Source organism: Salvelinus alpinus, chromosome 16 (genome assembly GCF_045679555.1).
Source record: "Salvelinus alpinus chromosome 16, SLU_Salpinus.1, whole genome shotgun sequence".
NCBI classification, from domain to species: Eukaryota; Metazoa; Chordata; class Actinopteri; order Salmoniformes; family Salmonidae; genus Salvelinus; species Salvelinus alpinus.
The window spans coordinates 13575051-13598012 of record NC_092101.1 but is presented as its reverse complement, the minus strand read 5'-3'; the positions used below and the strand labels follow the sequence as shown (position 1 = coordinate 13598012).

General features: G+C 41.8%; 1 protein-coding gene across 2 annotated transcripts; it reads right to left on the bottom strand.

Moving 5' to 3' along the window:
* Nucleotides 1–483: 483 nt before the first annotated feature.
* LOC139540878 (very low-density lipoprotein receptor-like) lies at nucleotides 484–22165 on the bottom strand. 2 transcript variants are annotated; one of them, XM_071344898.1, is made up of 15 exons: nucleotides 21981–22158; nucleotides 20020–20145; nucleotides 19457–19573; nucleotides 18140–18511; nucleotides 17207–17326; nucleotides 16783–16908; nucleotides 14874–15045; nucleotides 14518–14733; nucleotides 13977–14095; nucleotides 10246–10385; nucleotides 9127–9268; nucleotides 8872–8997; nucleotides 4639–4713; nucleotides 3366–3523; nucleotides 2335–2530 (listed from the first exon to the last, which is right to left on the bottom strand). In XM_071344898.1, exons 1-15 carry the CDS (start codon nucleotides 22039–22041, stop codon nucleotides 2486–2488), a joined length of 2115 nt encoding a protein of 704 aa, XP_071200999.1. In that variant the 5' UTR covers nucleotides 22042–22158; the 3' UTR covers nucleotides 2335–2485. The 2 variants fall into 2 exon arrangements, with proteins under 2 accessions (XP_071200998.1, XP_071200999.1); XM_071344897.1 differs by lacking the exon at nucleotides 20020–20145 and having other exon boundaries at nucleotides 484–2530; nucleotides 21981–22165.
* Between the last annotated feature and the right edge of the window lie 797 nt (nucleotides 22166–22962).

Sequence of the window (22962 nt, the reverse complement as noted above, 5' to 3'; positions counted from 1 at the left end):
TAAATATAGGCCTATTAGATCAATGATCATAGGAAATAATAAATATTCACTGATCTGACATGACTTGGTTGGTAGCTTAGCGTAAAATCTCCTTTCACTATCGGTAACGATGGGAAGAATGAAGGAAGCATAAGTTCCCCCAAAACTATTTTACTCAACTACACCGCTAACTTAAGCTACCACTTGCTCACCTTAGAGGCTACTAGTAGTGGCTGGAGCTGTTAAGTCATAATAATGGACCGTAGAATTGCTGTATCAGATGGGGCTTAAACCAACCCCCCCCCCACTATAGCCATTAGAATGTTATTGCTTTGGGGAAACCGTATGTGTGTGTGTGTGCGCGAGCGAGCGTGTGCAGCTTTATCGAAATATTGCTACTTTATTCACGAAATGTAATTTAGTCTTTATTCTCAACAATCCATTCAGACTTTACTCTCTAAGTGTTTCAAGAGAAGGTACTATGCGTGCATAAAAAAAATCGAATTACCACCATCACCGTTTTATTTTTTTTCTTCACTTGGACATAATAATCTTCCGTAGTTTTAAAGTTCCACTGATTTAAACTATATTCATAGAATTTAAAATCAGCAAAATAGATTTCAGACATACTGTACTTTTTATTGTGGCAATGACAAGTTTTGCCTGACACCTCAAATAACAAAAAGCCTAATAATAAACTATTTGAAAGGACAGCAATAATTTACAATAATCAAACAAAAAGGCATAACATTGTTTGTCAATGAAGACATAGCAACTGATCTAAACAAGGCAGACCAGTGTGAATGACTCGATTACAGCGTTGAGTGAGTGCTCTACTTCAACGTCAGAGCCACCTTAGACATCCACCTTAGACACATCTCAACTACAGCTGATCCCAGAACACCAGATAAGAGTAGAGTGCATGTAACTAGGAGCAGAATGTAAAACCCATGTCTCTTGAAATATGCTCATATTATGTAATGAACAAGACATTCTACACTCCACAAATTGTTAGGCTGGTTCATAGGTTTGCATAATACTGTATCAAATGGAGAGTGATTATTTACGTGTGTGAATCAATTATGTACAGTGCATTCGGAAAGTATTCAGACCCCTTGACTTTTACCACATTTTGTTAAGTTACAGCCGTATTCTAAAATTGATCAAAGAAAACAAAATCTACATCAATCTACACACAATACCCCAGGTAAAAAAATTTTTTTTGCAACTGTATTACAAAATAAAAAACTGAAATGACTTATTTACATAAGTATTCAGACCCTTTGCTATGAGACTCGAGCTCAAGTGCATCCTGTTTCCATTGATCATCCTTGAGATGATACTGAGTAAAGGGTCTGAATAATTATGTAAATGTCATATTTCAGTTTTTTTTTAAATATACATTTGCAAAAATATCTAAAAACCTGTTTTTGCTTTGTCATTATGGGGTATTGTGTGTAGATTGATGGGAAAAAAGAATTTAATAAATTTTAGAAAAAGGCTGTTGCGTAACAAAATGTGGAGAAAGTCAAGGGGTCTGAATACACTGTATTTAAACATATACACTGAGTGTACAAAACATTGGTAACACCTGCTCTTTCCATGCCATAGACTGATCCCTTATTGATGTCACTTGTTAAATCTACTTCAATCCGTGTAGATGAACGGGAGACAGGTTAAAGAATCATTTTCAAGTCTTGAGACATGGATTGTGTATGTGTGCCATTCAGAGGATGAAAGGGCAAGACACATTTCTTAAGTCCCTTTGAACGGGGTATGGTAGTAGGTGCAAGGCGCGCCGATTTGAGTGTCAAGAACTGCAACGCTGCTGAGTTTTTCACACTCAACAGTTTCCAGTGTGTATCAAGAATTGTCCATCACCCAAATGATGTCCAGCCAACTTGCCACAACTGTGGGAAGCATTGGTGTCAACATGGGCCAGCATCACTGTGGAATGCTTTTGACACCTTGTAGAGTCCATGACCCAACGAAATATGGGGATTAGTTTGAACATACAGACTATTCAACCGATTGCAAAAAGACATTCAGATCTTGTCACAATTCAAGTGTATGCATGAGGGGTACAGTATCTCACATATGCTGGACATCTGTAGCTAATCACTGCTATGCTTCAGAATCCCCAAGGCTGGGGTCAATTCCAATTAAACTCATCAAGTTAGAAAACGCAAATCCTCACAGAAAATCTTGTTCAAGTTGCTCAAGTAATTCTCAAGTCAATTGTTCAAGTACATTTTTAGCCTTCACTGAAACTGAGGTGGACTTGATCCAGGCTTTAAAAATGGGCCACAACTCAACCCTCAACATTGAGGTTGAATTAGGCCCTGGGAGGACCACTGGTCATCATGGGGAAGTGCTGTAAGACGCCTCCTCTCTTCTTCTCACTCCCTTTTGCCAGATAACCTGATGAGACTCCAGGCTCCAGGGACTGCTGGCACCGGGAGGGGTGGGAGCACAGCTGGACACCTGTGTCTCTTACACAAGTGACTTAAGACACTAAGTAATGGTCCAAGTCCAGCTTAAGCAAAGTGTCCTGAGGAGAAGATGGCAGTTTAATAGGCAGAGATCACATTCACCACTTAAGCATTTTAACAGAGGGCAGTCTGTCAGGTGAGGCATGGTTATGAGACACCAGGGTCCTTGGAGTCAATGAGTACGGATATATGCACACAATAATATAATTATTATATAATATTATATTGTAATTATAATATCATTATTGTGAGTAGTCTGATTCATATAATAGTTTGATTTAAAAGTTTACATGCTTTGCAAGAACGATTTCCCTAATAATCCTGTTTACATGGACAAGTCTGAAATCAGGCTACCTGATGGGACTTTGATAAATGCAGAAAATGGCCAATCAAAATAAACGTTCCACCACACAGACCATGTTATTTTTGTGAAGCATATTTGATTCCTAGTTCAGACATATAACGTTTGTATGTGAAAACTCTTTCTAAAATGCATACTTTCAGTTTTTCCGAACTCACTTCACTCGCGCAAAAGGAAGCTCACGCTGCTCGTGCGCAGATCAAATACACTGCTTTAACTCTGATTAAGGCTTTTACATGTCCTAATCATTTGAAAGATTGCTCAGAAAACCAGGTGTTTTAAATCGCCGTATGCTTACACCGATTAAGATAAAAGTGTTTACATGACTAATGCCATAACTGGCATAATCAGTTAATATAAAATTATTAGTTTCCATGTAAACATACTCAATTACATTCAATTAATTAATCCTTTATTTATTAAAGGAAATCCAACTTTATAAAGGAATTCATTTGTCTTTCATTCTTATTGAGATCTATTATCCGTTTTACCTGGAATCCCACGGACTCGTCCTATTCATTGGCAGGGCTTACCTTGACAGGACAAACCTCCATGTCCCTGGCTGGTGCCTGGATGAGGGGGTCCTGGGACTCCTTCAGAGAGAAGTCTTGGAGGTTGAGTGTCCTGGAGGGCCTGAACGCCTCCCTCCACCACCACAACACCACCCCCGCCAATAGCACACTCAGGACAACTGGGCAGAAAATATAGACTGGTTAGTTTTGCACTTTATTTTAAAAGGTAAACACACTTTATAGTTTCTAAGCATGTATATAAGGTAATAAGTCTTATTAGCCATATATTAGGCCTTAATTAAGTGTATTCTTATTCAAAGTCGTGTTAAAAGGCCAATCCTTAAAAAAACTAATTGTTAGTCATAATAAAAGACACAGTATTTAAAGGCCCAGTGCAGTGAAAAAAGTGATTTTCCTGTGTTTTATATACATTTCCACATGGAGTTTGGAATAATACTGTCAAATTGTGAAATTATGATAACGCCCTTTTAATGTAAGAGCTGTTTGAAAAGATGGCCTGAAATTTTGGCCTGTTTTGGTGGGATGGAGGTTTGGCCTGCCTGGTGGTATAACCCGGCCGACGCTGGGCCAGTTGTGCGCAGTCTCATGGGTCTCTCGGTCGTGGCCGGCTGCGATCGAACCCGGGTCTGTAGTGACGCCTCAAGCACTGCCATGCATTGCCTTAGAACGCTGCGCCCCTCAGGATGCCCCTTTCTGATCATTTTAACTTAAATCAATCACAGTAAGGTACTTAATTGTTATCCAGAAATGACTTGAAATTGAGATAAAAAAATGGTTGCACTGGACCTTTAAGAGCAAGTTAAACAAAAAACAGACTCTTAGTATGCTGTCTCAATGTGGAACTAACTAAGGCATAGTGCTTTATGATGTGTTCCCTATACTAAAGTGTTAACTTATTCTACCTTGCAGAAATATTGTCCAGAAAGGACCACATTGGACAGAAAGGGGCACACCTTATAGGACTAATAAGACATAATAAAGGCCTTAATGGCTACTTATATAGACACGTATAAACTACAAACTAGTGGCTATTATGTGTACCTTAAAATAAAGTGTTACCGTTTTTTTGCATATAAACCATAAGCTGCTATTTCTATAAACCGTAAGTACTGACACTTATACCCATATTTACATCAAATGGTCATCATTTGAGTCTTTCTTTACATCTGAGCAATATCATCTCTCCAGTACAGTTCCATAGATGATATGATATAAACAGACCATAAGGGATCTAAGTTTAATGGATTCATTACTAAATATACTACAAACCTACCTATGAGCGAAAGGATTCCAGCATAGGTTGTATCAGACAGCGCTGGGCCTGGAAGAGTGTGAGAAACGACTGTATCTAAAAAAAGGAAAACAACAATTCCGCAATCAAGTAATCACAAAGAATAACAAATGGAAAATGTTTCACCAACTGCAATTTTCAAAGGTTAAGGGACATCAGTTTAAGGATGAGAATAGCTTTTGTATCGTTAATGTTTTTGCTATTGTTGCTAACCTCGCATACGAGAGCCAATCGTAATACAGGAAGTTGTACACACACAACTGTCCGCATCAGTTGTGCTAAAAAGCTACTTTGCATTTTCCCCTTCTTTTCTACTCTTTCGTTACTGACCTTCGCAGGTGGAAATGTGACATGTTATTATCGTAAAGGTTAACTACGTATTATGTGTTAATATGGCCAGCTTCAGTCAGCTGATTCTAGCCATCCCGTCTGGTTAGTTCTAGTCGGACAGCTTAGTCTCCCATTCAGAGGACCCACACTTATGTTAGTGTCTTATTGGTCAAGGTTACGCCAAATACTTACCACATCTCTTTCAGCCTATCAGTGGCCTTGATTCCCGGGACTTCAGTTGCAGTTAGTCTATGACCCCAGCATGCTGTGTGGTCAGAAATGTGCTTTCCCCATCCTGATGAGCACTTCCACAGTTTTCCCTCCTGCTGAACTTTTCCTACTGTGGACTGAATCCCTGTATGTCTGATGTTTAATTGTGCGTGCATCTAAACGACCACATAGTTAATGTCAGTTATTACTGGACAAGATTCTCAGTTATCTGAACCATCAGTGGTCAGATGTGTGTGATGTGTGCATCTTCTTCCATTAAACTCCCCTTAACCTGGACATCCGCCTCACCCTTGTTCTGACCGGACATTTTGTAGTGGTTGCTACTGGCCTTAAGCCAGCACCTAAGGTTTGTTATTATATTCATGGTCCTTCGATTCTCTACAACCCTACCCCTATTTTTCAATAGGGATTTAACACCAGTAAACCGGGAGCTTAAGATCTCCAGACAAAGCTCCTTCCTAATTCCTCCCAAAAAAGACAGGATCTAGGGAACAATAATATACCATTTCTATGCAAAAACACATTTCAACTATCTGACTTCACTTTCACATTAGACCAGCGATTACAACACTACCAGCCCACCTATTTATGCTCCTAAACACAAAGTCAAGTCCCCATTAGAAAATGTCATTTTCATGGCGTATAACTTGCATTGTTGACCATCTTTTAACTTCGTCCCCAGGCTATTGCACACAGCGCATATACGCCTGGGATATCAAACACTCAAAGTTGGCCTTAGGTGGTCTGACCATAGAATTCTATGGGAGTGACCAACTGAGTAAAGTATTTGTCATCATTTAATTTTTGTGAATCACACGACGGTGAGGCTCTGTGCTTGTGGTGTTCGAGCGCAAGGGTTCTCAAACATTTTGGGGCCGGGGACCCCTTTTGTGATAGCAAATTCATCAGGGAACCCCTATAATCAGAACACAACTTGAGTGAGATAAAAAAAAAAAAACATATAAAGGAGTTGACTTCGGCAGTGCATGGCCGGACAAACCAAGTCTTGTGCCCTGGGAAATAACATTTTAAAGGCCCATCTCTTGCCATCAAAGAAAAGATTTTGCAGTATGCAAGCTAATTTCCCGCAATTCATTTTGTCATGGGGCAGAGAAATGTTTTCGTTGTTGCAGCTTTAAAGTCAATATCCTGCAATTACACACATGTTGCCATGAGGCGGAGAGAAATCTTTGCACTTTTAAAGCTTACATTACAGTGCATTTGAAAAAATATACAGTGCATTCGGAATGTATTCAGACCCCTTGACTTTAAAAATTTTTTTACGTTACAGCCTTATTCTAAAATTGAGGAAAATGTTTTATTTAATCCATCTACACACAATACCCCACGATGACAAAGCGAAAACAGTTTTTTTACATAAGTATTCAGACCATTTGCTCTGAGACTCGAAATTGACACAGGATTGTGTCGAGGCACAGATCTGGGGAAGGATACCAAAACATTTCTGCAGCATTGAAGGTCCCCAAGAACAAAGTTGCCTTTTTTCATTCTTAAATGGAAGAAGTTTGGAACCACCAAGACTCTTCCTAGAGCTGGCCGCCCAGCAAAACTGAGCAATCAAGGGAGAAGAGACTTGGTCAGGAAGGTGACCAAGAGCCCAATGGTCACTCTGAAAGAGCTCCAGAGTTCCTCTGTAGAGATGGGAGAACATTCCAGAAGGACAACCATCTCAGCAGCACTCCACCAATCAGGCCTTTATGGTAGAGTGGCCAGATGGAAGCCTCGCTTTGGGTTTGCCAAAAGGCACCTAAAGACTCTCAAGACCATGAGAAACAAGATTCTCTGGTCTGATGAAACCAAGATTGTCACGTCTGGAGGAAACCTGGCACCATCCCTATGGTGAAGCAAGGTGGCGGCAGCATCATGCTGTGGAGATGTTTTTCACTGGGAGACTAGTCAGGATCGAAGGGAAAACTAACAGAGCAAAGTACAGAGAGATCCTTGATGAAAACCAACTCCAGAGCACTCAAGACTGGGGTGAAGGCTCACCTTCCAACAGGACAACAACCCTAAGCACACAGCCAAGACAAAGCAGGAGTGGCTTCGGGACAAGTCTTTAAATGTCTTTGAGTACCCAGCTAGAGCTCGGATTTGAACCCGATCAAATATCTCTGGAGAGACCTGAAAATAGCTGAGCAGCGACGCTCCCCATCCAACCTGACAGGGCTTGAGAGGATCCGCAGAGAAGAATGGGAGAAACTCCCCAAATATAGGTGTGCAAAGCATGTAGCGTCGTACCCAAGGCTAATCGCTGCTAAAGGTGCTTCAACAAAGTACTGAGTAAAGGGTCTGAATACTTATGTAAATGCGATATTTCTGTTTAGAATTTTTAATACATTTGCAAACCTTTCTAAAAACCTGTTTTTGCTTTGTCATTATGGGGTATTGTGTGTAGATTGATGAGGGGGAAAAAACAATTTAATCCATTTTAGAATAAGGCTGTTGAGGGAAAGACGGCTCATAAGAATGGCTGGAACGGAGAAAATTGAATGGTGTTTGATACCATTCCACTCATTCCGCTCCAGCCATAACCACGAGGTGCCTCCAACCTCCTGTGATATATATATTTTTGAGGAATACAAGTATTGAGTCGAAAAATGTATAATTAGTGAAGTACTGTGGATACCAATATCCCTGTGAGCCTCCCAGGCCCATTTTTCCCAGGGTTAACAACATAAATTGTAGATGGATAATATGACATTGTGTTGTATTGTATTACACACTTTAAAGTTATTCCACAGATCCCTTGGCCAAAATGTTTGACTCACAGGGAATTGATCAACAACGGCACTATCCATGGTGCTGAATCTCATGGTGCTAAATCTCCGCTATAGCCCATATTTGCTTATCGGTTTGTTTAGTGCAGCATCAGATACACTATGTACCCTCTAGTAAAATCACCACAATAACTGGGTTATCATAAAGTAAAATCAGCCACAACCTTCCCAAATTCCCCTGATAGCCAGGTGCAATGGAAGAGCAAAGGGACCTCCCGCTGGCTAACATCAGTCAACAGTAGGCTAAATACAATTTCCTTTCCAGGCTGTAATTAAACTGATAATATTTTCCCAGTCGGCTGAACAGTGCTCCACAGGCCTTCATTTATAAAAAAAATTATTTAAAAAAACGTTATTTAACTAGGCAAGTCAGTTAAGAACAAATTTTTATTTACAATGACGGCCTACACCGGCCAAACCCGGACGACGCTGGGCCAAATGTGCCCCACCCTGTGGGACTCCCAATCACGGTCGGTTGTGATACAGCCTGGAATCAAACCAGGGTGTCTGTAGTGATGCCTCAACCACTGAGATGCAGTGCCTTAGCCCGCTGTGCTACTCGGGAGCCCTTAAAACTAGGCTACATCAATGAAATCGCGTGGTGACTTTGCAACAAATACAACAAGAAAACAGTTTGATTCCTGTGTATATTTCTAAATTTACAGTGGTATAATTATATCAGATTTTTTTCACTGGTATTATATGCTTTTAAATAGCATTTCCAGTTTGAAAGGGAATCTCGGGATGCCTGGGAAGGGCTTGCAATTTTCCCGGGAAGAAATATTTTTAGATTTTCCAGAAAATATGAATCCCTACTGTGTAATAACCACAATTCATTCCACTTTCACATACTCACCATCATCATCACCGGTACCCCCTTTTGGAGGAATGCAGGTGAAGCTGGGAGAGCTTGTTCCAGAGAAAAGGTCTGGCACACACTCATATAGACAAACTTCGCCGTTATTTCCACACATAGCAGGGCCTGGGAACATCAGTAAGATAACATCAGTCAGATAACATAGACTAATTGACACAAACTAAGGTTGAATCCAAACCTTTGTGTCTTGAGCACAATTATCAAAGTTGACTCGATGGTCTGACAGATGCATACCTTTTGGTTGAAGAACCGGGTGAATGAGAACCAAGCCGCCTGGGGAAGCGATATTGGGCAGGATGACTCTAAAGAGACTGCCATTGTGCTTGTCAGCACTACAGATGGAGTGGGTGTCCTGTTCACTCCAGTATACATGTCCCTGAGAGACGTGAGAGAGTAGTGAACATATGGCGACATCCAGAATACCACACTATAGAGTGTATGAAACAATGGAATAATTAATGAGGGCTGGAATCCAAACCAGAAACCATCTGCCCTTGATGCCATTTTATAATAATGGCGAGTATGTAAGGTGTACCATTTCCCCCCACTTTCAGTCTTCTGTGAAGACTTAGTGAACTTGTTCCAGAGAATAGAATCAACAATTCAATATTAGTTCAATGACAAACTAGGATTTGAATACCAACCATTGTATATATTTTTTAAAGTGTTTTGCATATAGCATGTTTAACCTTTATTTAACTAGTCAGTTAAGAACAAATTCTTATTTACAATGACGGCCAACCCGGATGACGCTGGGCCAATTGTGCGGCGCCCTATGGGACTCTCAATCCCGGCCAGATGTGATACAGCCTGGATTTGAACCAGGGAATGTAATGACACTGAGATGCAGTACCTTAGACCCCTGTGCCACTTGGGAGCATATACTGGGTGAAGCTTGGTGACCCTGTTCCAGACAATAGGTCTGGCACACACTCAACAATGCAATATCAGTCAGGTCACAATGATTAAATTACACTAGGATTTGCATCCCAAACATTGTACTTTGGGCACCAAGCCGAGCCGAGCCGATATTGGGCAGAATGACTAAAGAGGCTGCCAGTGTGCTTCTCAGCAATATACATGTGTCCTGTTAGCTGTAGTAAACACATAGAAGAGAGAAGTGAGGGAACAGGGCACAGCAGAGTGTATGGAACAGTAGCTTCTATCAAACTTTTGTGTTTGTAACTTTACAGGGCTGGATTCTAAACCAGAAACATGCTCTATTGCAGTATGCCCTTGAGGTGTAAGCCACATTTGTACCATTTCCCCCCACTTCAGTCTTCAAAGACTAAAGGAAAGGAAACAGGGGAAGATCTACAGAATATGGCCTTAGTGTCATTTGGATGTCCGTACCTCAAACACTGCCAATCCGAAGGGCCTGTCCAGGTATCCATTGGACTCCACCACGGTCTTGCGATGCTGCCCGTCGAACCCGACCCTCGAGATGGTGCGCATCCCTGAGTCAACCCAGTACAGGAGTCGTCGAGGCATGTCTGTAGGAAAAACACACACACTTCAACTCTGACTTTTTAGTGGTACTATCTTATCAATTACATCACTGTTTTGTTATCAAAAACAGTTCTCTTTCAATTACTCGTTTCGATATCTCACAGCGGGATTCACCAGAATCTCTAGAAGCTCAAAGAACCAATCAGACATCTGTCGGGAGACAGAAAGGTCGAGCCTCTACCCTCATTATAAGGACACAAGGTCTCCTCAGCAAGACGTGATTCCTGTTTCCTGCTTAAGGGTTTACAGGTTTGCCACTTAGGTTACGCGGCCGAGCACAGGATTTAGAGCTCTCCTCCTCTGTGTTTCGGGTAATAGACCGAAAGGAAAGTTTTTCACACTTTTTCTACCCTTTGTCTTCTGTTGTGGCTAGTGTCACACGGCTAGCTACTGAGACTTGGCTAGCTTCCACTGGCTAGCATTGTGCTACCTAGCTAAGCTCCTAGCCCACGAGCAATGCAACTCAAACATTTTTCAGGACTGAGAAAATTTCAGGTCTGCTGAGTGCAAACTTGAATGTTGTGAAAATTCTGTGCAAAACTGAGGCTGTACCCGCTTTGAGTTACAGTTTTAACTTTCGCTACTGTGGCTATTTGATCCTAATGTAGACCTACCAGAGTGGCCTACCATCAAAAACAATGGAGAAAATGCATCCCATAACATTTTAACATGGAAATATCTGTTCTATCATTCAGCCTACAGTAGCAGCCAATGTGTGGTGTTCAATGTAGGCCTACATTCCATGAGACTTTTGAAAAAAACATGCAGGGCTTGACATTGAAAATGTTGTTGTGTTGTTTGATGCAAGAAACTACTTTACAATATAAAAATGCATTATTATTCCCATAACATTATTACAGAGAATCAATCAAATTATGCTACCCTCTGCCTATTGGCTACTTAGCTTATTCAAGCCTGTCTCTGAGTGCTGGGGTCAGTAGTATCCCTTAAACTACTGAGAATGAGAGACCTCCAACGTGTCTGCCCAACGTCTTTGTATACGACCTCACCTCAATCAAAAGATAAGGGTGACCTCAACATGTCTCTCGGCTCTGCGTCACCAGAAGAACCCCTTGATCTTCGTTCATGGCACTCCCCTAAGGGTAGTGTGAACGAGGAAGGTGGTGACTGACCCTTCAGAATTGCCCGGACGGACAATACGACTGCGATAGCATACATCAAGCCCAAGGGTGGCCCTTGCTCTCTGCGCTTACACAGCCTTATTCTGTGAAGAAGAACACACCTACTCTCACTACACACGGCTCATCCCTACATCTTGGTAGCCCCTCGATGGCCATGGGAGCTCTGGTTAGCGGAGATCATCCCCCTGCTTTACGACGAGCTTTGGCAATTGCCGTTATGCAGAGATCTTCTGACCAAAATGAACAGGGATTTTCCACCCTCACCCTGACACCAGGGCCCGGCTCGTGAGAGGTTAAATCTGGATGCAACAGGCCTGCCTCTCAGAGTCAGAGACTATCCAGAGTGCCAGGGCCCCTTCTACACACTCACTGTATGGAAACAAGTAGTGACCAAAAACAAATCATTCCTTACCAATGCTCTGTATTCAAGGTTTTATGGTTTTTGCTGGACCTTTCTGGACAGGGGGAAGGCTTCTCCACTGTTAAGGTCTATCTAGCTCTGTCATATAGGCTTTGACAATAACACAGTGAGGAAAAACTCCTTGTGTCGTTTCATGAAGGGAGCGTGTCGCTTAGGTCCAGTTTCCAAGCCTTTAGCCCGTCTTGGGATCAGTCTATTGTGCTTGAGGCTATTTCACAGCAGCCTTTCGAGCCGCTGGAAAGTGTGGAGATGAAGGACTTCTCCTTAAAGACAGCTTTACTAGTTGCTGGTCGCCTGAGCTCCACGCACTGTCAATTCACAATTCGTGCCTACAGTTTGCCCCAGGGTTTCCTTGGTCCCTCCGCCTTCATGCATAAGGTCAGCGACAATTACAATTGTCTCGTCTTGAAGCTTGTGGCTTTCCACCCACCGCCCTTCACATCTACGGAGGAAGAGCATATCCACCGTTTATGTCCAGTACACGCTTTGCACATCTACTTGAATAGAACGAGAGCTTTGTGCAAGTGCGACCAACTCTGTGTCCTTGGCACCTCCCTACAAGGGGAGGCTCCTCTCTTGTCAACGGTTATCACATTGGATAGTGGAAGCTATTATATTGGCCTATAATAGCAAGGGGTTACAGCCTCCAGAGGGCATGAGTGCTTAATCCATCAGAGTTACACCATCCAATTAAATACTTATTTGCAGGTTCCTTCTCAACAATGCAACAACAATAAGAAATAAGAAAAGATAAGAATACGAACATAAAGTAAATGGCTCAGTAGAATAGAATAAACATTTTAGTATAATGCAGGAAGGCACAATTTATAATCCAAATCTATCGTATCCTATCGTTTTGACAATATCACAATATTATTTTTGCACAAGTTGGCTGTACCTGCACCAAAACACCAGTATTTTTCCTTAATAGCTTATTTTCCATATTTTTAAATAGGGAGACAATTTGTTTTCAGCACTTATTTCCATGACTGATCAAAACTCGTTTTCTCATGGCTCTCTCGTCCCTCTGTAGCAGACATATAGTGAGAAATATGTTTGGACAATGGAATCGCAATAAAATAACAGTATTGAATCGCAATCCATATAGAATTGTGAGAATCGCAATACACATCATATCGGTACTTAAGTATCGTAATAATATCGTATCGTGAGGTCCCTGGTAATTCACAGCCCTAGTGAAAAGGGGACTAAATTGACCTTAACGTAGCTACTGATACGTAGACTCTCACCAAGTCACCTAACGCGTAACTGAGTGCCTATGGAACAGTCTTGAATTAGCATGGACTGTCAATGGCAACACGTTTTTTTCTTATGCGTTCACATGTCAGATGACATGTTCGTTCACACGTACGATGACGTTCAGATGCGTTGTTGAACGCGTGAACGTGTCGACGTACGTGTAAATGCGGGAATAAATGACAACATATTTCTGCTAGAGTGGGAGCACAGTCCCAGTGATATGCAAATGTGATGCTGGATTTGCATTTGTAGTCTGTGATAGTCTGTAGTCCTTGCCACCTGCGTTGCGAGTCAGTTGTCAAACATCAATTCAATTTTGAGTCTGTATTGTCTTTTTCCGTCCCTAAAGGATTTACGGAGCTCATAATTTCCTAACCCAGGTTCTCTGATATTATGAGTGAGATATCCCCTGCTTGCAAGAGAGCAAGGAATAAGAGGCATGCTCGAGAATGACCAGAGGGCGGGCGAGTGGCTCCTTATCAGGGGAGGAGCTCACCTCATTCGCCACTGGACTTGTCTGTCTCCGACAGATGTGTGTGATTGGTTCTTCAAGCTTCGATAGATTCTGGTGAATCCCACTGTGAGATCTCACTCATAATTACAGATAACCTGGGTTACGAAAATAACCTTGAGTCTTTGTAAATCCCAAATTAAACTACATTTGGCCAACTAGTAAGCCAAACACTTACACTTCAAGAAATATAAAACCAGTTTGGTGTAATACACATGTATAGAAGAACAGCCAAACATACCCAGAGAGATGGCGACTGGGTTCCATATGGCTGAGGTGATTAGTGGCAGCCTGCCTTCTCCATCTAGGCCAGCACGCTCAATCCTGGGGGAGCTGCCACTTTCTGCCCAGAACAAGAACCTGGGGAAACAGGAGCTCTCCATGACTACATTGGATCTGGCTTTGACATCCACATCTCTCCTCTCCTCAAGACAGACTTTGAACCATCTAAATTAGTGTTTATCTAAACCCTACGAAACTCTGTGCAAGCTTGAGACTGAGCGCAAATTACAAAGGTCTACTAATTTACATTTTGGGTACAGTGAACTGATAGATTTCATTTTTTATTATAAATTTTTTAATAGGAGGCCATGTTTGAGATAGAAAATCCTTATTGAAATTGAGAATACATTTCAAAAATATATATTTCTTCATAGTAAAAACAAATATATATCTAATATTTAGAATTTGATTATGTAGTTGATTTGTTTTTAAAGCACAATGACCTGGGTGCATACAATAGGTCTCCACGACTAATATTGAGAACTTCCAATCCAGCCTACCCCAACAAGGGCTCCACAGCCACTCCAGTGGGCGTGGCCAGCCCTCCTATCAGGAGGCGTTGTGCAGAGACGTCCAGACGGGCCACATCGATGGAGTGAGTATCAGCGTTGGTCCAGTAGAGAAGCTCATGGATCCAGTCCACAGCCAGACCCAGGACAGCACCATGGCCTTTCAACAGCAGGACAGGCTCCAGGGGCTTCCCATCCATGGAGATCCTAAAGGGCACGCAGGACAGATCAAATGTATGGGAACTAACATCTAGTACCATTTCACAGAGCAAAAGAACTGTGGTCAACATTCATATTAATATTAACAAGGGCCAGATTCAGAAAGTGTTTAACTCTGAGATGTGTACCTGTAGATGGAGCCTTGTCCTGGCCTTGCCCAGTAGACAGTGCGGTTTGCAGTCAGGGCAGCCATAGGCCCTGGTCCCAGTAAGTGAGCAGCCATCTCCCTGTACTCCATACCGGCAGTGTTGACCCGGCGCACCCCCTCAGAACTACTCAACACCAGCTGAGCCACGTCTCCTGCGAGTACACTCAAATCAGTCCCAGACACTCAGGACTAACAATAATACATCAACAAGCACAATGACGGAATGGGCAATAGTGATGAAAGTAAACAGATATGCACATCAAACGAAAAAACGTATCCTGCTCTTTCCAATATCACTTTTGTTTATTAGCTTAATTAATAACCCTTTACACTTGTACCCATATACGGTAGGGATAGGACAAATTGACAATTTGAATTTCCAATGTCACACCTTCAATAATGCAAGGCCTAGGTTAGGATACTCTACACGCAACAGACTGAAGAATGAACGCACACTGCCATCATTAGCGAAGAGAAAGAGGGGTGTAATCATTAGCCCAAACAGAATGTTTAGCAACAGTATTTATATTGGACAAATTCAGATAGGTCCCTCCCTAAAATTATTTATTATTTGTGCCCTGGTCCTATAAGAGCTCTTTGTCACTTCCCACGAGCCGGGTTGTGACAAAACCTCACACTCATTCTTATGTTTAATACATGTATCGTATAGTGTGTGTGTGGCAGGCTTACAATGAAGGCAAAAAACAACATTTGAGAGTGCGCTGACCCTGGTGCTAGAGGGGGTACGCAGCTGGAGGTTGAATGTTTGAAGGGGTACGGGACTATAAAACGTTTGGGAACCACTGCACTAGAGCAATGAAAAGCTCCATCATTAATTACTCTGATGATCACAACAGCAAAAAAGCTGTTTGCTCAAGCCCTCTGTCCCGAACACATTCAGAAGGTCAGGTATGTGCTGAGATACTTGTAAGGCATCGACATTCATATAAAATCCAGTAAATAAGCTGTGAAGTGGTGCAAATTCCACACATTGGGCAGTAGGGATGGCGACATTGCCATCTGTCTAAAGTAAATTTGACGACATCATAATGATGATGACAAAGTTGCTTCCTACAAATGATCTGCCTACTTTAGCAACATCATCGGATTACCAAGACACTATAAGTGTAATTTACACAAAGCAATCAGCAGCCCCCGTTATGACTGGGCACGGCTCGACTTTCGGGAGTCACTACGGCTGAGACGTCTTTAGAACGTTCATAACAATGGCGGGATGCGGCCGAGTGACGGAGGTGCAACCTTCCCGTGAATACATTTGGATTCGAATACTGGCTGTAAATATGTAATTATTCTTCCTATTCACTAGATTAGAGCAACAGAAAGCTCTATCATTAATTAATTACTCTGATGATCACAAAAATAAATGCTGTTCCCTCAAAACACCCCTTGTTCAAGCCTCTTTCCCGCACACATTTAGAAGGTCAGGTTTGTGTTGAGATACTTGCAGTAAATCATTGACATTCATAGGAAATCCTGTTACGTAAAGCCAGCTGTCAAGTGGTGCAAATTTCCCCACCTTGGGCAGGTGGGTTGATAAAGAATTGCGCTGGCTTACATTGTGACAGGAAAATATTAGAACATCTAAATGTAACTAAATCCTGGTGAAAAAAAGCATACCATTGTGCGTGTGTATGTGTGGGTGTACTCTGTTATTCATATTCTTACAATACATTTTACAACAAAAACAGTGCCATTTTGTCAAAAATTTAATCTGCCCTACACATTTGCCTTTTCAACTATCTCAGGACATAAAGTAGTCACGTCAATCATATCAGTGTGAACAAAATTCCAAACACTGTGAGCAAACATATGCTATCAGTAACTTGCTGTATCTTGCAGCTCACTCATTCAGTAGAATTTGCCCTCACCTTCAGCCTTACACTCCCCTGTCCTTGGGCTCATCAGGTAGCCCTCATGGCAGTCGCAGGAGAATGTCCCGTTGACATGTACACATAGCTGATTGCAGACGTCAGAGTCGAGACACATGTCAATTTCTGAGAAAAAAAGGGTATTTCTTCATTATTTCAAGAGGATATTTCAGACTGGAAAACATTCACTTTCATTGTGTTTCATTTGTGTTCTGTCACATACTCTGAATTGGAATCTACCAGAAGTTTAATTTGAGTCATCAAATCAACCAATTATGACAGATTCATTGTAGTGTGCTGGTGTGACCAAAGACTTGGGCTATTAGTTTTCCTGACCACATGACCTGGGACCGACTGTTGGTCTAGCATTACATGGTCCATACAAATCTGGGCCCTATCAATGTCTCTCAAAGAGGCCACTCACCCTCACACTGGGAGTCATGCAACAGCCTCATACCAGCAGGACAGTCACAGAGGAAGCCCATCGGCTGGTCCACACACAGGTGAGAACAGCCACCATTGTTCACCAGACACTCATTCTGATCTACACAGAGAGAGATACAGGGTCAGTGACAGGGAAGAGTGAATACAGGACCAAAACAGTTCAATGGAACATTGAATAATCATTCTGTAGCATAGTCGCAAACAAGTTGGAGAACATTTGCCCATTGTCATTTCTTAAGTAATGTGCCTGCATCATTCAAATTAGTCAACCAATACTGTCTGCTTTTAATTGTCAACATTTTAGCCAAACATGGTGCACCATGTACCATGCCAAACAAAACAGAAGCATAGATACAAAGATATCATTGTGATAAGGGACATTACCTATCCAAACAATGTGACACTATATAGGCTATCAGGGAATTATTACAGGATGTGAGACAAAGCTAGTTTTAGTGCACAGATCCAAAATATATTATATAAAATTCCAGAATGTTTTGCCAGTTTCTTGGAGCAACATTAAGCCTACTCCTGGGCGAAAAAGCATGCTCAGTAGAAAATTGAAAGTGCTTTTCAGTCGAGTGCTAGACTTATTAGTCTGTGTCCGGAACATTGATATTCTAGTTATAGAATATCAATAGCATTACATTTTTAGGGCCAATACATTTTTCAATATCGTTGAATTCTGTTTGGATTCTGTCTGCATCACAGAGTTTACAGGGCCCTAAAGTAGGCTACAACTTGAGAAGTTAAGTTATTTTGCCATCTGCTGGTCTATAATGATGAGAGCAGCAGTGCATGGTTGTGTTCAAATTAGACAAGTCCAAGTGGTCTGCATTTCAGTCCATATTCTTCCATTTTCTGCCTAAAGATCTAGATGCAATGTTAAAATGCGACAAAAGTTATATCTCACCACAGTCATCCTCATCCCTCGCGTCAGCACAGTCAGGCGAGTGGTCACATCTCCAGGAGTAAGGCATACACTGGCCGTCCCCACAACTGAACTCAGAGATTGAGCAGGTGTGAGGGGCAGGGTGCTGGCCGGAGGGACATGCGTCAGCGCCCTCGTCCTGCCCGTCAGGGCAATCGGGCTGTCCGTCGCACAGCTTGGCCCTGGCAACGCAGCTCCCTGTCCTCTCACAGAGGAAGAAGTCGGCTGTACAGTTCTGACAGGAGGCTTCGTCACTGCCGTCGCCACAGTCGTCAGTGCCATCACAGCGGAAGCGGAGGGATACACATCGGCTACTGCTGCAGGCAAACTCATCCTTCTTACATTTGCGCAAAACTGGGAAAGATGAGAGCCCATAGAGAGGAATTAGTGGTCATGTACATTGAATAAAGGGGTATAATTCCTAAGCTTTTAAATGCAAAGTTTGCACCTATTATTATTATGACCTATTATTATAGAAAACTAGGATAGAGTGAACCTTAAAAATGTCCTAAAGGGGGAAATTGTCTAAGAAAAAAAGACTGTACATTACACACTCAATAACATAATGCATACATTGTACGTTACCCGTGTCATACATATTCTACACGTCTCGTACAACCACATACATATTGCACACTGCCCTTACACATTCGGTCATTGGTGTACTAACACAGCTCAGCTTTACTTATTGCTGTTTAGGTCTTTTTATTCTGTAAACCTGGATTTGCTGGTTACTGTTATGCTTTAATCCCTCTGGAATTTAAAGGGGCAATCTGCAGTTGCTTCATCCATTGTTGGACTTCTGAATTAAAGAAATGTACCCATTGGTTATTGAAAAATATAACTTAAATGCCTCCTGAGCTTTGTTCAACTGTCATACCCCAAAATATAAGCTAGTTTCACTCCAATGTTTGTAAACAAAGTAAATGTAAACAAACCCTATATAGCCTCAAAACATGGTTAAAACATATTTTAAATCCTGGATGGTCAGTCCTTGCATCCATAGAATTTGAAAGTGGTTACATTTCTCCAGCCCTATCCCTCAACATTTTACAGAAACGGTTGGGGAGTTAACTTTGTTATTGTTTCAACTGCTGATTGCCGCTTTAAGCAAAGTTTGCATTTGTGCAAAGGCTTAGTGAATGTGGCCCCTTGTGTTTAAGATTATGAAAGAGGCTGTGAGGAAATCGTCTGGATAAAGAAATGTGCACTTCACACACTGACGTTCAGAGCAATTTGTTCCATGTGTTACTTGAGCCCAACCCACATGGCAGGTATCATCTTTCCCATAGCTCTTACCACAGGTGTCTTCTAACTCGTCAGAGCCGTCACGGCAGTCCGGAGTGCCGTCACAGAGAGCACTCTGGGCAACGCAGCCTCCATCTTTACACAGAAACCCTGGGCAGGTCTGCTCCCCTGAAACACAGCCGAAATGAAATTCTCTTTTCACAAATGACAAAATTGTTATATGGAATTAATCCCTTATATCAATACATTTTATGTACATGTGATCTGGATCATATTCATAGTGCACTGTAGCAAAAACAGCATTTCTTATTGGACAAGTTCAAGCAGTCTCTCCCCGTTTGATAGTTTTCTTATATTTGGTGTCTAGTGAACACAACCCAGAGTACACAATGATAATACGGATGTACATACCTACAGTATGCTCAAACAGATCCAATTTCACAACTGATATGGCCAAGTATGAAAATCAGCAAACGCAAAGACTTTGGACTCTGACATCCCTGCTACTGGATACGCTCAAGTTAGTACAGGTACATCCCTCTGTACTGGGGAATTCAGCCTCTCTATGATCCACTGGACTTTGACCAGGGAAAACCCCCTCCACTGTCACTCACTGCAGCGGAGTTCATCACTGCCATCCTCACAGTCTCTGTCACACACCCAGAGGCCGGGGATGCACCTCCCGTTCCTGCACTTGAACTGGGACTGTTCACAGGTCGGCAGGGTGTTCCCTATAATGCCTACAAATGGAGAGATGCATTTGGAATTTTCTTATAAACTACCCAAGCCCATTCATAGACGATAACTACCTTTAGCGATTATTGATTACGGGATCTTCTTTCCGGAGACTTCTTTCCCGACGCTTGCTCTAAATGTTAACATGCATCGCTTGCAATACGGTTTTGAAAACATAAGGGCCAGATCTTTAATATCAGCAATAAAAAATAAAAATAAATAAGTAAATGTTAAATTACTACACACCTTTGTAGGGTTAGGATTAGTGTTCCCACATGGCCATATTACAGTGCTTGTTTACGGAAAACAGACGCGACCACCTGTGCTAATTAGCGTGCTCCAAACCCCTGTATTTAAGCGTCACTGGGGAGGAAGTGTAGTTCGCAGACTGGAGGCACACACTGCATTATGAATCTGTGCAAATCTGCTACATTAAGTATAGCTTTTTTATTTGAAATATTATTCCTCGCTGACATGAAAGACACGGGACATGTTTTGAAAACAGTTTCGCATGCGATGATTATTGACGTTTCTAAAAGTTAAAACAGTGTCTTAAAATTAAAACTTCTTCAGGATTGGTGGATCCCCTGCGGGACGGTTGAACTAACGTAGGCTAATGTGATTAGCATGAGGTTGTAAGTAACAAGAACATTTCCCAGGACATTGACATATCTGATATTGGCAGAAAGCTTCAATTCTTGTTAATCTAACCGCACTGTCCAATTTACAGTAGCTATTACAGTGAAAGAATACCATGCTTTTGTATGAGGAGAGTGCACAGTTTTGAACATGAACATTTATTAATAAACAAATAAGGCACATTTGGGCGGTCTTGATGTAACGGATGTGAAATGGCTATCTAGTTAGCGGTGGTGCGCGTCAATAGCCTTTCAATCGGTGACGTCACTTGCTCTGAGACCTTGAAGTAGTGGTTTCCCTTGCTCTGCAAGGGCCGCGGCTTTTGTGGAGCGATGGGTAACGATGCTTCGTGGGTGACTTGTGTGCAGAGGGTCCCTGGTTCGCGCCCGGGTCGGGGCGAGGGGACGGACTAAAGTTATACTGTTACATTGACACAACATTTTGAACAGAAATGCAATGGTTCATTGGATCCGACTAAAACTTTGCACATAGACTGCTGTCATCTAGTAGCCAATATCTAAATTGCACCTGGCCTGGAATAATACATTATGGACTTTATCTTGCATTTCAAAGATGATGGTACACAAAAATATTTAAAAAACGGTTGTTTTTTTCTTTGTATTATCTTTTACCAGATCTAATGTGTTATATTCTCCTACATTCCTTTCACATTTCCACAAACGTCTGAGTGTTTCCTTTCAAATGGTACCAAGAAAATGCATATCCTTGCTACAGGCAGTTAGATTTGGATATGTCATTTTAGACGAAAATTGGGGGAAAAGGGGCCGATCTTTAAGAGTTTTTTTTATTGTAGTTCACACGGCGACAGCCTTGGGCGAAGCTAACTGCTGAAAACCCATCATAGAGAAGGTTTTTCGAGAGCTTTGGCTATACCCACTCTACAGCAAGAGAGATGTGAAAAGAGTCTACAGAAACTTTGAATTACTTCGATTTGGGGTAGTCCCAAAGGTGCAGTAGCAAGTCAATAGACATTTTATAGCAAGTATTTTCATAACATGCGCTATCAAGTGCAGATATGTAATAAATGTGGGCTACACGTCATAAAACAGCTGCGAATCAGGCGATGGAAATATTGTGCATCTATTTAAACAAACCGAGGAAACGTTACACGCGCCCCCAACGGCAAAATGACAAATACCAATAAAACATGTGCAACTGGTAACTGGCAAGTTTATCTTACCCCAAATATGATGTAAGGTTAGCAACTGAGTAAGAAGAAGTATTCTACTAAAATATCCCATGCTCTGTCCTTCGTTGTCTGCAGGCAGAGGCGCATGGAAATGACGTAATGTTGCGTTAGTTAATAAGACGAGCAGCGTTAAAAACGGTTGTGTTGCGATGTGTTCGAAATCTGAACTGAACACGTCTGTGAACCTAAAGCCCTTTCTTGGTGTTGAGTCGCATGCAGTGACGTAAATAGCTTGCCACTGCCATGCATTGCCGAAAGTAGCCAGCCTAGATATAATGGTGCCAGGACCTGCTTCAGGGGGAATAACGCAGTTTATGAAACTGTCCTTGACACAAATCTGTGTTTTCCCACGTTATGTTCTCAGTTTCATTTTCCCTGGTTTTAAAATAGTTGTTAATAGAGAAACAACGCAATTTGAGGTTCTGAGTCCATGTCAATGCTTAAATCATATCAGAAGAAAAACATGTTGAGGTCTGGAAGAAAACAAACACATTTTGACTTAAGTGTTATTCCCCTTTAATTGCGCATTTGCCACTTTAAATGCGCATCTAGTGAGTGAGGACAGTGCAGGTTATGTGCAGATCACTCAATCAGTTGGAATACGGCGTTACGAGCGTTTATTTCAGAGAGCGCCCCATAAACCACGCCCCCAGTGAGCAGATTTGGGCATGTTGCACTGGGTGGGACACGTTTTATTATGAAGAAAAAGCCTCTCAATTTACCTTGGGTCCACCGTGGTTCTTTGTAGGCTAGTTATGCTAATATATTTCAGGCTTGTGTATTGCAATTAATTTCGTCTTTGACCTAATAAGTAAAAAAAATAAAATTTATAATTGTCAGCAGGTTAACAACGAGTCCCATGCAGTTCGCAATAGAACATACCAGAAGGGTGAATAATTTACTAGGTTACCTAAAATATTGGGATCATGGTTACAACCCGTGTTTGGAATACATTGAGTTCGTTGACAAAACA

Coding starts and splice junctions, on each gene's coding strand:
- LOC139540878 (XM_071344898.1), bottom strand. CDS start 22,041: ATGGGATATTTTAGTAGAATACTTCTTCTTACTCAGTTGCTAACCTTA. Junction 15,046..16,782: donor AGGGGAGTGTAAGGCTGAAG/GTGAGGGCAAAT, acceptor GTGTACTCGCAG/GAGACGTGGCTCAGCTGGTG. Junction 4,714..8,871: donor GGGTACCGGTGATGATGATG/GTGAGTATGTGA, acceptor TCCTTTTTTTAG/ATACAGTCGTTTCTCACACT.